This window comes from Protopterus annectens, chromosome 3.part1, assembly GCF_019279795.1.
Source record: "Protopterus annectens isolate FY-2018-M chromosome 3.part1, PAN1.0, whole genome shotgun sequence".
Lineage (NCBI taxonomy): Eukaryota > Metazoa > Chordata > Ceratodontiformes > Protopteridae > Protopterus > Protopterus annectens.
In genome coordinates, this window is record NC_056732.1 from 1,399,192,680 (window position 1) to 1,399,212,092 (window position 19,413).

At 42.1% G+C, this 19,413-nt stretch overlaps 1 protein-coding gene across 2 annotated transcripts in view; it reads left to right on the top strand.

The window, feature by feature from the left end:
- LOC122798485 (fibrillin-2-like) overlaps positions 1-19,413 on the top strand; it is a 1,115,712-nt gene that overhangs the window by 711,576 nt on the left and 384,723 nt on the right. For both annotated transcript variants that reach the window (XM_044067451.1, XM_044067452.1), the window contains one exon: positions 5,411-5,539. In XM_044067451.1, coding sequence (XP_043923386.1) covers positions 5,411-5,539 — 129 coding nt within the window. The remainder of the gene's footprint in view (positions 1-5,410; positions 5,540-19,413) is intronic.

The following is a 19,413-nucleotide window of genomic DNA, read 5'->3' on the forward strand; positions in this document are numbered from 1 at the left end:
GGCCCCAGGGCCTATACAAACCGAGCCAAAAAGTACCTTGGTTTTCTCCACTCAAGAAAATTATTTTCCTGTGCCCCTGTCGAGCAGAGCCACAGAGATGATTCCCGGGGTGAATTTCCTATTTCCCATCCAGTCATCAAGATTTTTCTTGAAGAGTGCTAATGAGGAGCTTTGTTTGATATAGATAGGTAGTTTGTTCCAGAGTATGGGAAGTCTCTGGGACAGGAATCTACCCCTCCAGCATGTTCTGTTTATTGTGGTGGCAAGGTTTAGGTCCCTAGAGCATGTAGCTCAGAGGGATTGGGATTTCTTTAAGTGGAGCATATCCAACAGCTATGGGTTTATAGGTTCATAGGTAGGTACTAGTCTATCTGCCTGAAGGCATTTATAAGCCTAGCCAGAATGTGTTGGCTTTTGCCGCCCCCTTAGATTAGTTCCCTGTGCCTCTGTCCAGCAGAGCCACTGAAGTGATCCCCGGGGTAAACTTTCTGTTTCCCATCCACTCATCAAGGTTTCTCTTGAAGAGTGCTATAGAGGAACTCTGCCTAATGTAGATTGGAATCTTGTTCCAAAGCATGGGAAGTCTCTGTGACAGGAATCTATCCCTCCAGCACGTCCTCTTTATTGTTGTGGTGAGGTTTAGATCCCTAGAGCATGTGTCTCGAGGGGATAAGCTTTTCTTTAGGTGGAGCATGTCCATCAGTACTGGGTTGGATATGGCCTTGTATGTCAGGCAAAGATCACCTCTGAGTAGGCAGTATGCAACCAAGTACAGCTGGAGTTTCTTCAGTCGAGCTGCATAGGACATCTGTTTGAGGGAAGTGATCCTCTTGGTGAGGTACTTCTGTGGTCTTTCCAGCTGTTGCAGGTGTCTTGTAAGATACATCCCAAATGGGGCATTGTACTCTATGATGGGTCGGATGAGCGATGAATAGAGGGGCACAATGACCTCTTTTGATTTGGATGCAAACCCTTTTGTGATAAGGTGTGCCACGTAGAAGGATTTTATAACCACTTTGGCAATGTGATTATCAAAGGAGAGTTTACTATCTACTTGGGTCCCCAGATCCCTTATTATATCTTCCGTGTTTAGGGGACTACCACCTATGTGGTAGTTTGTGGGTACTTTGTTTTTTCCAAAGGGGATGACTTTGCACTTTTTGGCATTTAGCTTGAGGCCATGATTTTGACACCAGGTGTCTGTCTCAGTGAGACCGTTTTGGAGGATGTGTGTGTCAGCCGGAGAGTCAATTATAGCCCCTAGTTTGCAGTTGTCTGTGAACTTGGTCATCCATAGTCCTCTTGTGCTTGCCTGTACCTCTGAGAAGTATATGCCGAACAGGAGGGGTCCTAGGACTGAGCTCTGGGGGATGCCACTTGTAACCGGTTTAGAGTCAGACCTAGCTCCTGCAACTCTTACCATGTGGGTTCTGTCTGTGAGCCAGTTGGCAACCCATCTTGTGATGTAGGGGTTTATGTTCAGGCTGGTGAGCTTGTCTATAATACCTGAATGGGGAATGGTGTCAAAGGCCTTTACGAGGTCTAGGTAGGCTGTGTGTACCACCTTTCCCTCATCTATAGCCTTGGTAATTGTCTCAAAGAAGTCCACCAGGTTTAGGAGGCATGATCTGCCCTTGACAAAGCTGAATTGGGTAGGGTCCAGTGTTTGGAGGTTCCCAATGTCTCTGTTAATGAGTTCCATGATGATGTGCTCCATAGCCTTGCAGACCAAGCTAGTCAGGCTTATAGGGTGATAGTTCCCGGGGTCTGTTGTGGCTCCACCTTTGTGAAGCGGAATAACCGTTGCTGTGCGCCACTCTATGGGTACGTAACCTGTGGAGAGGCTGAGTTTGAACAGTGTGTTTAGGTGAGGGGTTAGTTCATCTTTGAGCTTGTGTAGGACACAGCCTGGGACACCATCCAGTCCCACTGATGCTGTGTTTTTGACTTTGAAGAGGGCTGTTTTAACCTGAGTGTCTGTGATTTCAGGAGCTGTACATTCTTCTGGTATGGTTATGGGCCCTTTTGGGGGTGAGAGGGGGGAGAAGTTTGTGCTGAACCTGTCTGCCAGGATGTTGGCAATAAAAATCAAATGAACCAGAAAATATTCCCCAGAACAAAGGCCACAATCCACGATATTGCAAAATCTAGTTTATTGTTGTACGATACAAACACTGTTGAGCGCTTTCATCTATCCAACATAGATTTCCTCAGAACAATTAGCAACTCAATGACCACACTTTACATAGTTAAAAAACTGCCCAAAATACCACCTGATCAATTATATGTTCAATTAAAATTTAAAAATACATGCTTCCATGACATCATATTCCTAAATAAAATATAATAGTAATAAAAAATATACTGTTGTATAATGTACTTAAATATAATAGTAATAAAAACATACTGTTGTATAATGTACTTATACAACAGTATGTTTTTTATTACTATTATATTTTATTTAGGAATATGATGTCGTGGAAGCATGTATTGTTAAATTTTAATTGAACATATAATTGATCAGGTGGTATTTTGGGCGTTTTTTTAACTATTTAAAGTGTGGTCATTGAGTTGCTAATTGTTCTGAGGAAATCTATGTTGGATAGATGAAAGTGCTCAACAGTGTTTGTATCGTACAACAATAAACTAGATTTTGCAATATCGTGGATTGTGGCCTTTGTTCTGGGGAATATTTTCTGGTTCGTTTGATTTTTCTTGTGTTGGTTTTCCCAGGATGTTGGCAATATCGGTTGGTTCAGTATATTTTGTACCATTCTGCACTGACTCCGAGCGGATCTGAGCATTGCCACTTAGATTCTTAGCATAGCTAAAGAATGCCTTGTGGTTATCTTTGGAGTCCTTGGCAATTTTTCTTTCAAAACACACCTTGGATGATTTTATGAGGGATCGTAGTTTCTTGCTGATACTGATCAGGGATGTCTTCCCTTCTTGGGATTTTACTCTTTTCTGTACTAGTTTCCTCCTTCTATTGTATAGCTTGTTTATGGCAGGAGTCCACCAGACTGGTTTCCTTTTCTTGTAGGAGTGAGTCTTGGTTTTGCTTGGGATAGTACAATCCATGCATTCTTGTATGTGCCAGTAGAATGCATTAGTAAAGGATTTTGCAGCTTGGACAATGTTATCCTTTAGCATGAGGGCTTTGAAACTTTCCACCTCGATCTTAAGTAACGTGAAGTTTGCTTTTGAAAAGTTTTTCACAGTGGTTTCCTTGTCTGGGGGTGGGGGCGGAATGTGGATATCCAAAATGATTTGTTTATGGTTAGATCTAACCAGTGAGGGGCTGACCTCCAGTGTGGAGCACCGGTCGCCCATGTTGGTGATGACCAGGTCCAATATGTTGTCACCTCTGGTGGGAGTGTTGACCAGTTTATCCAGGCTGTTTGAGTTTATACATTCTAGGAAATGTTGGGCAAGGGAGTTAGTACTTGAGGAGTTCTCCCAATTAATGTTTGGGTAATTTAAATCACCCAATATTAGGGTGTTTGGTAGGACCTTTATATTTCCCAGTGTTACCAGAAATGCGGAATGGGGTTCCTGGGACATGGTGGATGATCTGTAGCAAGCTACAGTTTGAATTGCAGTTTTGCCCATTGTTAATTGCACGTGGATGATCTCTGAAGCATCTTGCTGTGCCACTAACCTGGAGGTGTGGGTATCCTTGATGAATATGGATATGCCCCCGCCTTTTGTATTTCGGTCTGGGCTCTGTGGCCAAAATATATGGTATGAGTTGTAGCCTGGTAGTGCTGGGGTGCTCTCTGGAGCCTTAAACCAGGTTTCTGTTACTGCACATATATCGATTTTCTCCATACTGAGGAGTGCCTCAAGTGTGTGCATTTTGAGGTTTAGACTTCTGGCATTGAGTAGCATTACCCTCAGTTTTTTGTTACTTGTTCTATTTACAGCGGTGGGTTTGTCTTTTGAGCCTTGCATAAAAAAGGCACTATGGGGGTGGCAAGAGCCTTGGCCAGTATTCAAAAGCCTAAGGGTGACAGGTGCAAGCCATCTCTGGTGAAGCAGCATGGCTTGTTGAGCATGTCATCCCAGGCAGACAGGCACTGGATCCCCTTTGAATGGCACCAGAAACTTAGCCAGTTGTTGAAATTGATAATTTTTTCTGTATGCTGTGGTATCAATCTTGGTAAGGGCAGGATGATACTCAGGGTCAGGGTCATACCGGCCTGGGCTACAAGATCAGATAGCTCTTCCATGTCTCTCTTCATGTAGTCCAGGGAGGTATGGCTCAGGTCATTCACACCAACATGGACAATGACAGAGTCATATTTGTACTTGTTCTGGAGTGACTTGAGTGCTTGTGTTATGTGAAAGATCCTGGCACCCGATAGACAGCTAACAGTAACCTTCTCCTTATTCAGCCTAGTGAGTGGGACATCAGTGTGCCTGACTACAGAGTCACCTATTACTAGTATGTTTGACATAGCTTTGTATGTTAGGCAGAGATCGCCTCTGAGTAGGCGATATGCGATGGAATAAAGCTGGAGTTTTTTGAGACAGTCTGCGTAGGGCATCTGTTTAAGGCCGGTAATCCTCTTTGTGAGGTATTTCTGTGGCCTTTCCAGTTGTTGTAAATGTCTTGTGAGGTACATACCAAAAGGGGCGTTGTACTCTATAATGGGTCTAATGAGTGATGAGTACAGGGGAACAATGACCTTTTTTTCCTGGATGAGAAACCTTTTGTGATGAGGTGTGCCACGTAGAAGGATTTCCTGACTACTGTGATGATGTGATTATCAAAGAAGAGACTACTGTCCACCTGTGTCCCAAGGTCTCTTATCACACTTTAGGTGTTAAGTAGACTACCACCTATGTGCATCATAGACCTGCAACTTACCCAATTGCCTCACTCACTGTCCAGCAAATGTGGTGTAATGCCTGTTGCACTCAGCATTTTACACCTGTGATGCTCATCTAAAATAAAAACAGTTCTTGATGGAGCTTACATTTCTGTATCCATGTGCTTATGGAGTATTTTCCACCAGAGAATGTTCCCATGGTTGTTCTTACTGACTTTCCTATACTGGAGGAAGAGATTATCTTTTATCTCACTTTCATCACTCCTTGGCCAGCTGCTTATGTGGCAAGCTACTACAAATGAAAAGCAGGTAATTTGGGCCACAATCATGGCTTTATCCCTCTGCACCACTGAGCTAGCATAAAACATCACACCTGAATCTCTGTCTGCTTGATGTGGTTTGGTCCTAGAAATAATACATCACAATATAATATACAGTTGTTATGTTTTTGGAGACCAGTATAGAAAACATTATGCAGATATGTATCCATTGTAGTTTACCCGTAGCTGTCACATGTCTGTATAGGTTCATAAGATAATGAGGTAATTAACCGGCTGTAATTGTCTTTCTCTCAGATATTGATGAATGCGGGGATTTTACCAATGGTGGCTGTGAACAGATCTGCAGTAATCACCTGGGAGGATTTAACTGCACCTGCTTCAGAGGTTACCAGCTACGTACTGATGATAAGACCAAGTGTGAGCGTAAGTTGGCAGTCCTAAACTACTGTAATGATTAAAAGAATTTCTTTTCCAGCTTTTCTCTTAAAATCATATTTTTAGAGTGCTGTATGGTGACTTGGATTTTCTTGTTTATCAGTTGGAAATTCCATTTTTGTTTTAGGCTCAAAGAAGTTTCTGTTTTGATTTAGTTTATTTACTGAGGTAGTGACATACTAGTTCAAATTCTGTTCTCCAGATCTGAAGAACTTGTTCTGAATGTACTTAAGTTCAAAGATTGTTCAAGATTATTTCAAGCAGTACAGTGGAGAAAGTCAAGACTATGAGCTGCTATTAGGTTTCTTTCACTGGTCCTGGATTTTGTTTCCTTAATTTCCATCTGCATACTGTAAAACGTGACTTAACCAGGCATTGCTTCTTTGGTCACTCTTGTATAAAAGGGATTTATGTTATAAGATCAGTGGTCAGACCATCAAAAGGTAAACAATGAAAGTCCATTGTACTAATACAACCCTTACGAAGAAAGGCATTTGCTGGGATCCATAGACTGGAAGTGCAGTGTGCAGCACAAAATAGCATATGAAATGGTCATGCACATGGTGTAGGCAATTTAGAGATACCAACTATGTGAGTCTAGTAATAAATACTGCATAATGTACTGCACATGTTAAATAGTGCATGATGATATGTAAATAAGACAGCCTATGCAAGTGAGTAACATAGAATATGCAGATGCATGAAGCCAAGCTAGTGGACTATTTTCAGAAACATATAAAATAGAGGCACTGCACAACCACATCCTCCAATTTTGAAAGCAGTAATTTGCAGATCACATGACAGGAACCACGTTTGGCACAGCAGCAACAGTAGGTTAACAGCATGTGATTAGGTTTATTGCTGAAGCTGGTGTTGGCAATGCAGTGCATTGAAGGCTCCCTTGTCAACCAAGAAAATGCAGAAGACTCTCATATCAATATCTGACAAATCAGTAGCTAAGTGATTGCTTAGGATCATAGGAAGTTACTAGTCTATTGGCCCTGAGGCTCTTACAAGCCTAGCCAAGAATTTAGCCCATGTTCTGACATTTCAGCACCCAATGCCCATGTCCAGCAGGGATACAGGTGGAATCCCAGGGGTGTATTTTCTGCTCCCCATCCAGTTATCCATGTTGCACTTAAAAAGGGTTAATGAGGTACTCTGCTTGACATGGAGATGGAGTCTATTCTACAGAAGGAGAAGTCTCTGGGACACAAATTTGTCCTGACAACAAGTCCTATTGATGTCACAGAGCAGGTTGAGATCATATGTGCAGGTTACTGGAGTGGAGCTTGACTTGCGGATATCCAGCAGTCCCATCAAGATGGGTCTGAGATTGCTTTGTATGCCAGACTGAGATCACCTCTGAGGAGTCTGTACAAGTCTGAGTAGAGAGACAGAGCCTTTAGCCTGTCTATGTAGGATAGATGTTTGAGGCCCTGGATTCTCCTGGTGAGTAAGCTCTGTGGTCTCTCCAGCATCTGCATGTGTTTTGTGAGGTACATGTAGAAAGGGGCATTGTACTCAATAACAGGTCTTAAAAGGGAAGAATACAGGGATGTTATGACCACCTTGTCCCTGGATGAGATACCCTTACTAATGAGGTGGGCCATGTAGAAAGCTTTCCATACAATGGAGGTAATATGGTGGTCAAAGGTCAGTTTGCTATCAACCTGGGTGTCCAAATCCCTCATAACTGATTGCATGCTTAGTACCTTGTTATTAATGTGATAATTTGTGGTGATGTCACTCTCCCCAAAGGGGATGATGATGCATTTTTTGGCATTCAGTTTGAGGCCATGTTTCTGGCACCAGTCATTTGTTTGGGTGAGACCATCTTGGAGAATTTCCACATCACTAGGGGAATTGATGACAGCACACAGTTTGCAGTTTTCTGCAAACTTGGTCAACCATAGCCCTCAGAAAAGTATATCCAAAACAGAGGCTCCAAGACTGATCCCCAGGGTACACCACTCATTACAGGCCTACTGATTTAGGTGGTGTCCCCTATTTTGACTAGGTGGATTCTATCAGTGACCCAGCTTGCCACCTATCTGGTAACATATGGACTGATGCCTAGTTGAGAGAGTTTATCTATTATGTCTGAGTTCAGAATAGTATTGAAGGCTTTGGTCAGGTCAAGGTAGACAGTGTGTACTGTCTTCCCCTCATCCATGGCTTTGGTGACTATCTCAAAGAATTCAACCAAATTTAACAGGCATGGCCTCCCCTTGATGAAACCAAACTGTGTGCAGTTGAGTGATTGGAGGTTGCCAATGTCCTTGTTAATAACATCTGTGATAATCTGTTCCATAGCCTTGCAAATCAGGTTAGTTAGGCTGATGGATCTGTAATTTCTTGGATCGGTGGACACTCCACCTTTGTGCAAAGAGATGACAGTGGCTGTCCTCCACTCGGCCGGGATGAAGACGGTACTCAGGCTTTGGTCGAATAGGGTGTCTAATGGTGCTGCAAGTTCCTGCCTGAGTTCATGTAGGATGCAGCCTGGGATATTATCGGGTCCCATGGAGGCTGTATTTTTTGCCTTTGAGAGGGCAGTGATGACCTGTTCCTTAGAGATAAGGGGAAGGGGGCAGGTGCTGGGGATGCCCTGATTTACTGATTGGGGCAGAGGGGTGAAGTTTTCACTGAATCTGTCTGCCAGCAGATTGGCTCTATCTGTAGCGTTTGTGTATGTGGTGTCCTTGATCACCAGTTCTGAGCAGATCTGGGTGTTTCCTTTGAGATTACAGACATATGTGAAGAAGGCCTTATGATTGTTTTACTAGATGCAGCCAGTTTGGAGGATTTCACTAGTGCTCTTATTTGCTTGTCCAGGCTAAGGAGAGATTGCTTCCAACTAGACATCTGCTCCTTATTCATCCTGGACAGCAATTTTTTTCCTTTTATTATACAGTTTATTTATTGCAGATGTCAACCAGACAGGTTTACTTTTCCTTGAGGAGGATAATTTTGTCCTGTCAGGTATTCCTGTTTCCATGCAGCTGTATACATGCTCGTATAGTACTTTGGTGTAGGTTTGGACATATGTGCCAGTTCCTGTGGAGGGGGAGGGGTCTATGAAGCTGTTTATACCTTCCCTCAGGAGGTTGTAATCAGCTTTGGAGAAGTTTTTTTTGTTTAATGCTAGCTGGAGTAGTCGGGGGAGATGGTAACTTTGAAAGTGATCGCTTTGTGGTCGGCTGTTACCAGGGAGGATGACACTGTAGGGATGCTGTGGGGGTTACTCATGTTGGTTAGTACCAAGTCCAAGATATTTTCAGCTGCTGTGGGCATGTCGACCAACTGGTCCAAGGCATTTGCATTGAAGAAATCAAGGAATCTCTGGGCATTTGTGTTTTGTCATGAGTAGTTCTTCTGATTTAAGGTTGGATAGTTAAAGTCGCCCAGGATCAGGGTAAAGGGTTGAATCTTGATAGATTCAAAGAGGTCCAGATAGGTGGAGTGGGCATCTTGAGTCAAAGTTGGAGGCTTGTAGCTAGCTATGATTTGAATAGGGGTCTTGTCAATGGTTAACTGCACCTGGTGTGTCTCCTGTGCGTCATACTGTTTTACCAGCCTGGAGGTGTGTATGCCATATATATATATATATATATATATATATATATATATATATATATTGCAACTCCTCCTCCTTTTGCTTTGCTGCCCATGGTTTGTGGTCTGAATGTATGATAGGATGAGTAACCTGGTATGGCTGGAGTGCTCTCTGCAGCTTTGAACCAGGTTTCTGTGACTACACAAATGTCAGCATCTTCCAGGGTTAAGAATGCTTGCAATGAATGCAGTTTCATGTTTAGACTCCTAGTGTTTAGCAGCATGACTTTTAATTCATTTTGATGAAGATGGTAGGTTGACTACATGACATTGCCTAAAAAAGGCACTATGGAGGAGGCAAGAGCCTTTGCCAGGAGCCTGAAGCCTGAAGCCAAAGGGAGATGGATGCAGGTCATCTCCGGCAAAGTATTGTGGTCTGTCAGTCATGTCTTCCCAAGCTGTCATGTACTAGATCCTCTTGGAATGACACCAGAAACTAAGCCAATTGTTAAAGTCAATCATTTTCTGTTTGTATTGAGACATCATTTTGGGTGATGGTAGAATGCTGCTTAAGGCTAGGAACATACCTGTCTGGGACACATATTCAGCGAGCTCAAACATGTTTCTTTTCATATAGTCCAGGGAGGTACATCTCAAGTCATTCATGCCAACATGGACTATGACAGAGTCATAACAGTACCTGTTGTTGAGAGACTTGAGTGCATGGGTGATATGGCAGATTCTGGCACCTGGCAAACAACTAACTATGACTTTCTCCTTATCCAGCCTAGTGAGGGGCACATCTGTGTGTCTCTCAATGGAGTCTCCTACGACTAACATGTTGGGTTTATATTTAGGCCTTAGTGACTGTGAGACACAGGTGTGTGGACTATGTGTTGTGTGGTTGGCAGTGGAGTTCGAGTGTGTTTTTGCCTCGGAGATCTCTTTTCTTTGGGTATGTTTTTGTTGAGGACCTCCACATATGTAGGTATGCGCTGTATAGGTGTGATGTTTGTTAACAGCCTACTCAGTACCAGATATACTGGCTTGTGAGAAGAGAGCATTGACTCTAGGTTCTTAATGTAATTGCATCTCTCACAAATTGTATTCCTAGGTGGTAGTAGTACAGGGTTGTCCATGTACATGAGGCAGTTGCTACGCTGTCTCAGGATGTCCATATCAACCAGACTGGCAAGAGAAAACATTGGAAATTGTCCATCCATATTTGTCAGAAACTGACGGAGAGGGGCCAGAGAGAGCTAAGAGGGTAAAGGGTAGAAGGCCTAAGAGTAGTACTACTAGGTGATCACACAGATTCCCTATTACGTTGTCGAACTTTTAAAAGTTCGAATGCTATATGGTGAAACCCATATGTTTGAACTTTTAAAACTGTGAACGTGTTAACGGAGATCTCCGTTCAGTGCAGAAAGGGAAGATTTCCCTTTACTGCACTGTAGTTTGGTCTCGGAGTTGGTATATTTAAAGAGCAGGGGATGTGGGGAGTGCAGGGGGCTTGCCCCCTTTGCTTACAACTGTTAGGTATTTTTTTTCTGTTTTTTATTTTTATTTTTTGTAGTTTTCGAAATTTTAAAAGTTCAAACATATGGGTTCAACCATATAGCATTCAAACTTTCAAAGTTTCGATAATGTAATATAAACCCAATCACACAAGTGCTACTAAGGGAGAATTTGTAACTGGAATACTTCACAAAGGGTTAAAAACAGTGCAGCTGTAGCTCTGGATGCAGCAAACCTTTATCCAGACTATGCTGCTCAATTTAAGGGTTAAGAACACAGTAAAACTCACAAAAAGCACAGATTAACCACTTACAGACAAAAAACAGAAATCACAGCATGAAAAAATACATTTAAACAGTAATGAAATGCAGTAAAATGCATTTAAACAGTAATGAATTATAGTAAACAGCAATGGAATGCAGTCAATCAGTAAATTGCTTTAAAACAGTGCAAATGTGATAAATTATCTCACAAGCACAACAATAAAAAACAGCTCAAATAAAGCAGCAATTCTGTAGAATGCTGTCATCAATTTAATAAGGCTACCAACAAGCAGTAACAAATGCGGTAAATTAAATGCAGCAAAATGAAGTAGTAAGAGGCACAATATTTTTTTTAACTAGGATGTGAGGAGACAGAAGATAATTCAAGGTTAAGAAGCTAAAGGGTGGGCCTTCACAACTGATCTCACTGTACTCAGTAGAATGAGCTGATGTAATGGGAATGGGGGGAGTGTCCAATATCAAATTTATTTAGAGGCAGGCAACTCAAAAGCCACCAAGGTTTGATACCGCAACAACAGTTGGGTAGGTGGGTGGCATACAAGATCAGAACAAAGGTCAGGATTGAGTTCACAAAGCCTAAAAGTCAGTTGCACAGTTTAAACAGATATGCAGCAAATATTCTTTTAGTTAATCAGAAGTGCAGAAAGCAGTTGAAAATAAGCACTTATCTTTTGTAGTTGCACAGCAGTTTTTGTAAATCAGCAGAGCAGGGGCAGAAGGCCTAACTCACTGCAGCTTTGAGCAAATAAGTACAAACTGGTTTAAACACTTTCACACTTTTTTTACGCTTCATTGTAACTAATTGATTGCTATAAAGTGGGCAGGGTTACACCATAGGACCAAGTCAAACTGTCGCCCATGAGCAGAATCAAGGGGTATGCATGGTATGTCCACTCCAATAGACATAAATGTATGTTTATTTGCCATCCACCCTACAGGAAGTGTCAGAGGCCTATGGGGACATGTTAGCTATATTATAGGTTTCCGCATTACAAACACTTAGCCATTTTCTTGGTGTTTTGCTAGAACATGTGGAGGGGCATATTTGGTTTGCAAGGGAATCAAAGAGAGAGAAGCAACATCAGTTGTGCATTCTATGAGGCTGCACATTTTCTGGAGGTCCTTGGTACCATAGAATGTACTCATGCTGCTATTAAACTTTCACCCAGCCACACATATAGAGATACATAAATAGGAAGAACTAACACTAACCAATATACCAACGGGTCTGCAATTCCCAGGGCATTATCTGTAATGTGTTCACACCCACCCTGTCAGATCACGCAATACATGCTTTTGGCAGATGTCTGACTTATGCAAGTAAATCCTTTAAAAGGATTTCCATCATCGCCTGCTTGGTAGGTGCACACATATTGCAGGCAGAATGGGCTGTACAAACAGTTGCCATACATGCTGGGTCTTAGATGCTGTAGACAATGCCAGGTATGCCAATCAGTCATGAATGATGACTCATTCCCAATACACAGGCCATGGAGGAAATCACAAGTAACACAACTCATGCTGAAACCAGAAACTTTATGGGATGAGAATTTGAACTTCTATAAGTAGATTCTAGTGTTTTGACACCATCAGTTGAACAGTATAGTCCTTAGATATGCAGCAGAATATTTTATTGTGTGCCATGCTACATAATATGGTCTTGGAAAAAAAAGATGTTGCAGCTTATTAACATCAAGGTAGGACACACTGTACACAATGCAGCACTTATAACATGACAGAGAGGTGAAACAATAGAAGGCGGTACAGAAGCAAAGGCTCAGATGGGGCATTGACATGTGCAGTACCTAACACTACACTGGCAAAGTGGCAGCATCAGATCCAAAACTATGGGCCATGACACAGTCAACACAAAATAATATGAGGTATTCTGCAATACCTGAGATATGCAGGGTGGCGCATAGTCTGGGTAACTGCATCAGATGTTAACATATGAACACAGGATAGGCAGTGGGTTCAGAAAGGTCAGATCATTTGCACATGTTGAGCATATGCAGCTTAATGCAGCACAATAATCAGTGTTAAAGTTATGGAAAGTGAAGCTGGTAGCCTGGCATTTTGAATGATGATGATTGTGCATCAGGAATCACATCCTCCAGTAGTGGTATTTCCTGTGCAGCTACGTAACCATTGCTGAAATTCACTCTGCTGGCTGTCAGGATCACTTCTTCCAACAATTGGGTCAAGGTGCCACTTCATAAATGGTACTAACATACACTATGCTGAATAGCCATGTCATTGCTAGATTCATCGCATAGCAGGGATGGAGAAGAACTGAAGCATACAGAGGAAGTATCCCATAGGAACAACCCCAGTGTGTCCTCACATATGTAAGACTGAACCTTCACCAGCTTCACAGCCAGTGGTTCTACCTGGATCACTGACTTGAATGTCTGCTGGTCGATTCAGAGTAGTGCACATATGTTAGAGTTAGGGTAGTCTAATGCTGACATGGCTCCTGTACTGTCTCTTGCATTTGGTGGGAATGCCCACATCAGGAGTGCTGTATGTGTCAGATACTCCGTTTGATGAGGAAACAGGATGCATGTGACCTTCAGATGTAGATGGTATATCAGGCATCAGTGAGTTTGTAAACAGCAGTTATCTCAACATAGCTGTTGGTCCCTGCGAATGTGGAATTTTCCTCCCCTAGAGAGTCAGGCAGTACTACTGTGTCATAGGGTTGTGCTTCCTGCAAGTTACCATCACTGTCAGCAACAGTAGCCTTGCTGTGATCAGAACCCAGTTATCTCACTGTGTTGGCCCTGTTGAACACGTGACTGCATTAAAAATATGACACTTTCATAAACCCACAGATATATGCTTATGAGTATCCCTCTTTGGCATGCACAGTGGAATACATGTTAAGCAGTACTGTATAATAGCTTGGAACTTGGGCCTTGTTGAGGAAGATGTTACATCTGCAGTGTAATGTTGCCCACAGAATAGATGTGCAGGTAGCCAGCAGCAATATCCTCTCCTACTTCATGCATAGGTATGTGTTGCACCATGCTGTTATTATCAGTGCTGAGTACTTCCTCTACTGGCACAGTGGTAGAAGGTGCCAGGACTCCACCCATATCCAAGCCAACACCTAGTATAAGGGATTTGTCCTTCTGCTTGGTATGTGACATCAAGTCCTCCTCATCATCTTTTAGCTGCTTCATTGTTAGTGGGCCTCCCCATTGGTGGTCTTGTCCACTGCAATGTCCTGAGACTTCTGCTTTGCAGGAGAGGTCATACCTGTAATCTTCATAGCCATTACAGGGATCTGTTATGGTCACCCTTGGCATTACATCCTGCACCGTATCCTACAGATATGGCCAGTATGTACATCCCATGTGTGTTTAGAGCCTGCAGTAGCCATGGGCATCACCCTTACGTGGAAGCAGGGCAAGCACTGATAAGATGAAGTATTGCCAGTTTGACCTGCTCATTAGTGGTAGGCAGATGTTCAGGAGATATAATTAGATAAAGTCAGTTTCATCAAATTACCCACATAGTCAACCAGAATCAAAATGATTTAAAAGTAGCACTGCTCAATGCTAGAAGCCTAAACCAAAAGTTCACTCCTTACAGGTATTCCTAACCCTAGAATGTATTGCTGCATGTATCGTTAGTAAAACATGGTTTCAGAACTGTAAAAACACCCCCAGAGTACAGGGATTTAATACCAATACTCTTTTACACCCAATGCAGAACTGGACATCGTAGCTGGTGTGGATGTTCTAAGAAACCATTTCACCTCCAAACTCATAATGCAGTACAGTAACTTTGAACATCTCTGTATTTTTCTTATGATAAACCAAACCCAATACCACATTTTAGCCAATCACCATACGCTCTTTATGACACTGGCAGACTACGAGGCATATCTTGATAAACTGACATCCCTCACCATAAAACCTAACACTATCCTTTTGTGTGACTTCAATTTTCCCTCCACTAACTAAGCAATCTACACTACCACAAGCAAGTATGAGCAGAGTTTCCAGGATTTTATTAATAACAGCTCCTTAAACCTACTTGTCCAAATCCTGAGGGGCTCTAAAATATTAGACCTGGTAGTCACAAATATAGCCCCCTGTGCTCTGCATCCACAGTTACCATATCAATGGTCAAATCTGACCACTGCAGAATGGCATTTACTCTACATCAGAGACCTGAGTTAACTTAAAATCCCTCCATGTTCAGAGAGTATTCTATTTCAAATCTATGCCAGCCAACTAATAACTTGATGAAATTCAAACACACTCACCCTGCTTCACATGCTGCAGTTTCACATATAAATTCAATGCCCACAAGAAGCTAGTATTGAGGTCTTGATCCCCATAAGATATAAATATATTGTCAAATGTAAGAGCAACCCCATTTGGTAGAACCCCAGTATTAACAAATTATATAAAAAGAGAAATAAACCCCTAACCTGTGAAAGCAAACTTAACACCCCATAAAGCTTTCTTCAGCTATGTCAGGAACCTCAGAGATAATAACCAAAAAATACTTGGTTTTAATACAAAATAACATCACAGCCTCATCCCCTGAGGACATAGCAAACATATTAGCAGACAAATTCATCTCAGACTTTACCTGTCTATCTCCCCCAAATTGCTCACAGCATATTAGCATGCCTATGTCACTCCCCACAAATCACTCCTCAGCAAGTTCTAAGGCTGGAAACATTTGCTTCATGGGCCTTTACAGCATGCTATGTACAACTCTCCCTTTGATATTTTTCTTTCCAAACACCTGCAGCAATTGGAGAGACCACAAAGGTTCCTAGCAAAGAAAATTCAGGGTCTTCAAGATCTGTCTTATGCAGACAGACTGAAATCATTGTCACTTTACTCTGTGTCATACAGACTCTGCAGAGGCGACCTGTGCCTTGCATATAGAGCAATCTCTGACCCAACTGTAATGGAAATGCTGCACATTCGCAAGTCAAATGACACATGGGTCACTCACTCAAAAGACCTTAACCTGGTATGTGACATCAACAGAACTTGCTGGACAGACAGATTTGTCTCACAGAGGCTGCCCCACCTTTGGAACAAGCTTCTTATTCATGTTAAACAAAGTCCATCGTTGGCCCTTTTAAGCGTAATTTGGACGATTGGATGGGTAACCAGAAATTCACCACAAAGGTTCCATCTATGCCCATCTTGGACAGGGACAATAGGTACTAATTTTAGTGCCTGCTTGAACCAGGCGCCCTTGGGGACATGGGATGAACTTGGTTAGGCTTGTAAGGGCACCTAGGGCCATTAGTCTAGTAACCTCCTATGATCTTCTTGTTAGCATCAACCACTTCTGCTTGAATCCTTATTACATCGACTCAGTCTCAGCCTCTCCATGGTATTTGTGCCAGAGGTGTAGAGAACTGCTGTAGTCATCCCACTCCACAAACAAGGACACACAATTGACCCGGGTAACTATAGACTTATCAGCCTCACTAGCCTTAACTGTAACACAATGGAGTGCAATATTATGGACCTCATAAACAATGATATAGGGAGCCTTCAAAACCTGGAATCAAACCAATTTGAGTTTGTTTAAGGTGAACTTTCTAGACTTTTTCTGAGTAATTCACTGAAGCATTAGACTTGGGTAAAACACTTCACACGGCATGCCTGGATTGGGCCAATGCCTTTGTCCATTTCACACTTAGGCATCATTGATAAAATAATCCGATTAAATGTAAATCCTTATGTTACCTACTGGTAGTGAACTGGTTCACTTACATACTCCAGTCTGTTAGAATTGCAGGCACTCTCACAGCTAAAAGGGTGGTTACCAGCAGTGTCCCCTAGGAATCGGTCCTAGGACCACTTCTCATTAGTATCTACTTTTCTAATGTTAAAGTAGTCAAGAAAAAACTATGGCTGGTGTTTGCTGATGACAGCAAACTCAGAGCTGTCATAAAAATTTGAGATGGCCTGTGTATTCTCCAGGAGGGCCTAACTCATGCAAACAAGTTATGCTTGGACCATGGCCTCAAACTAAATGCCATAAAATGTAGCGCTGTCTCTTTTGGTCAACCTGGGCAGTCCTGTTGCTGTCATATAGGTGATACCCCCCCCCCCCCCACAATTGACTCACTTATTAGGAACTTGGGCATCTTCAGTGACATTTAACTATCCTTTGACCACCATGTGATCACTGTTGTTAGGAAATACTTTTATATGGCCAGACTAATCACCAGGAACATATCTTCCAGATCCAATGGAGTTATAGTCCTCGACTCCTCTCGTATTAGACCAATTATAGAATATGATGCTCTGTAAACTTGGCTAGGCATATGACACAGCTCATAAAAATGCAGTGTTTCCTTACTCAAAAAAAAACAAAAAAAATGAAGAGCATGTCCTCCTTAGGTTACCCTAACTGCTCCAAAGTGCTCTCATTGTTTTCTGTTTCCTGCTGACTGCTAACAGGGGAATTCTGCCATGATTCTTTGAAAGGTACAGTTCTTTGTAACCATCTACACATCCAAGAAACTAATACCACTCTAAAGAAACCTAAGCTTCCATTGCAACATAAATAGGACATGTCGGCAGCATAGATATCTTTCACAGGAAATAGCTCTTTTTATGGAACAGATTGCCAAAGGAGGTTAAGCAGAATAGTTTCAGGACCTTTTAAGTGTAACTTGGATGACAGGATGGGCAGTTGTAAGTACACCCCAGTGTGGCCACTCTAACCCTTATGGAAAGGAGCCCAAACAAGGTCAGGGGCTGGTATTAATTTATCTGTTGTTAAATTGGTTGGATCATTAGCTAAGCTAAAAATGGTCCACTGGATCAACAGCTTAGAGTGATCCAGTCAAGTTAACATACAGGAAGTTCAAGGCTACTGATTCTTGTGATTATTATACCCTGCCAGTTCCAGCCATGCACTATACCTTCTCTCTCAAGGATGGCTACACCAGAGTGAATTTATGAATAGCCATCCAATTATCCAGCTCCAGTTTGAAGGAATATACTGTATTATCTGCAGGGAGAGTCGATTCCAGAGATGGAGACACTGAGTAATGAATCTGTTTCTCCATCTTGTTTTGTTGATCTGTCGAAGAAGGTTTAGATCCCTTTTTCTGGTATTTGTGGGCCTGTTTGATTTATGAAGTTACAAGACCTCCTGGACTTCTGAGCCCCTGATTACTTGGAAGACAAGATACAGGTCTCCTCTGTAGAGCCTTTAAGACACACTTGCAAGCATTCAGCTATCTGTGCAACAGATTTTTGGATTTCTGGTGCTGATGAAATCCTAAATAGATACCTAAGGAATCTCTGCTTCCCTGATAGCTTATCACATGTGCAGAATGTGGAACTTTATTCACCTACGCTTATCTGCCAGAAACCCCGATTTGTGTCTAGTACCTAGAAAGATTTTGCATTCTTGAGACCATTCCTCAATTGTAAGCAAAAGGGATTGCTCTAATTTAATCACTCTAGATTTTGCTAATCATTATAGATGAGAATTTTAGCTTTCTTTACATCTGTGATTATATTGCTGTATTGCCTTAGATCACTGTTGTAGTATTCCAAACTGCAGGGTTATCTCACAAGATAACCTAGATGTCCAGTTGGGGTACCAAAGCAAAAATCTTCCATAGAGTCATAACTCCAATATATGACCTAAGCTTTCAGGCATAATGGTACATAAGTGAATGTATGAATGTAGAACCTCAGATTATCTTGCCACTAGTCTGAAACATGGTCCTGCACCCATCAGTCTGTTCTATGCATGGTAATCAGTATCTCTGGCCTTTTCTGGTTCAGATAAGTGCTCAGTTGGAGAAAGTGTGGTGTTTAGTAGCTTATCAGATGCCAGCTAGGAGAGGAACATTTGATTTTGGTCATCAAATTCCCTACAAGGATCTCCACTTAGTTCCTCTTCAATTTATGTGCACAGTATGATTATAAGAATTGTGTGATTTGCCAGTCTTTCCTACCTAAAAGTTTAAGAATGTGACATTCTTCCTTCAGTACATACTCGGAAACCCAGCGGTTTAAGTGCCCAGCCTAAGCTAAGATGGCAGACCCTTCCACTCTGTGACATCCCACCTATCCCGAAGAAGAAGAAATTTAGGAAGCCTTGCCCAATGTTATGCCTCCTCAGTCAGACTTGGATATACCAGCTTAGATCTCAGAAACTGTACTATGTCCATTGCCATCTCAGATGCCCATTACCACAACCCCTCTGGAGGCTGGTATGATATCTGAAACTCCCAAATCCAAAACAACTGATGCTACTGACACTGGTGAGAAGGAAGTACTCCATATAATTATCTCTGAAGAATCTGAAGGCATGCTGCAAATTTTAGGTAGAAAGGAAATACCATAGTATCATACTGAGGTAAGCTAGTTGTCGGAACTTCCATGTCTTGGGAAAGTGGATGTCACACCTAAAAAGAAAAATAGAAAACTAAAAATGTTTCATCTCCTCAGATGTTCAGTAGATGCATGTTTAAATCCATAATGGCAC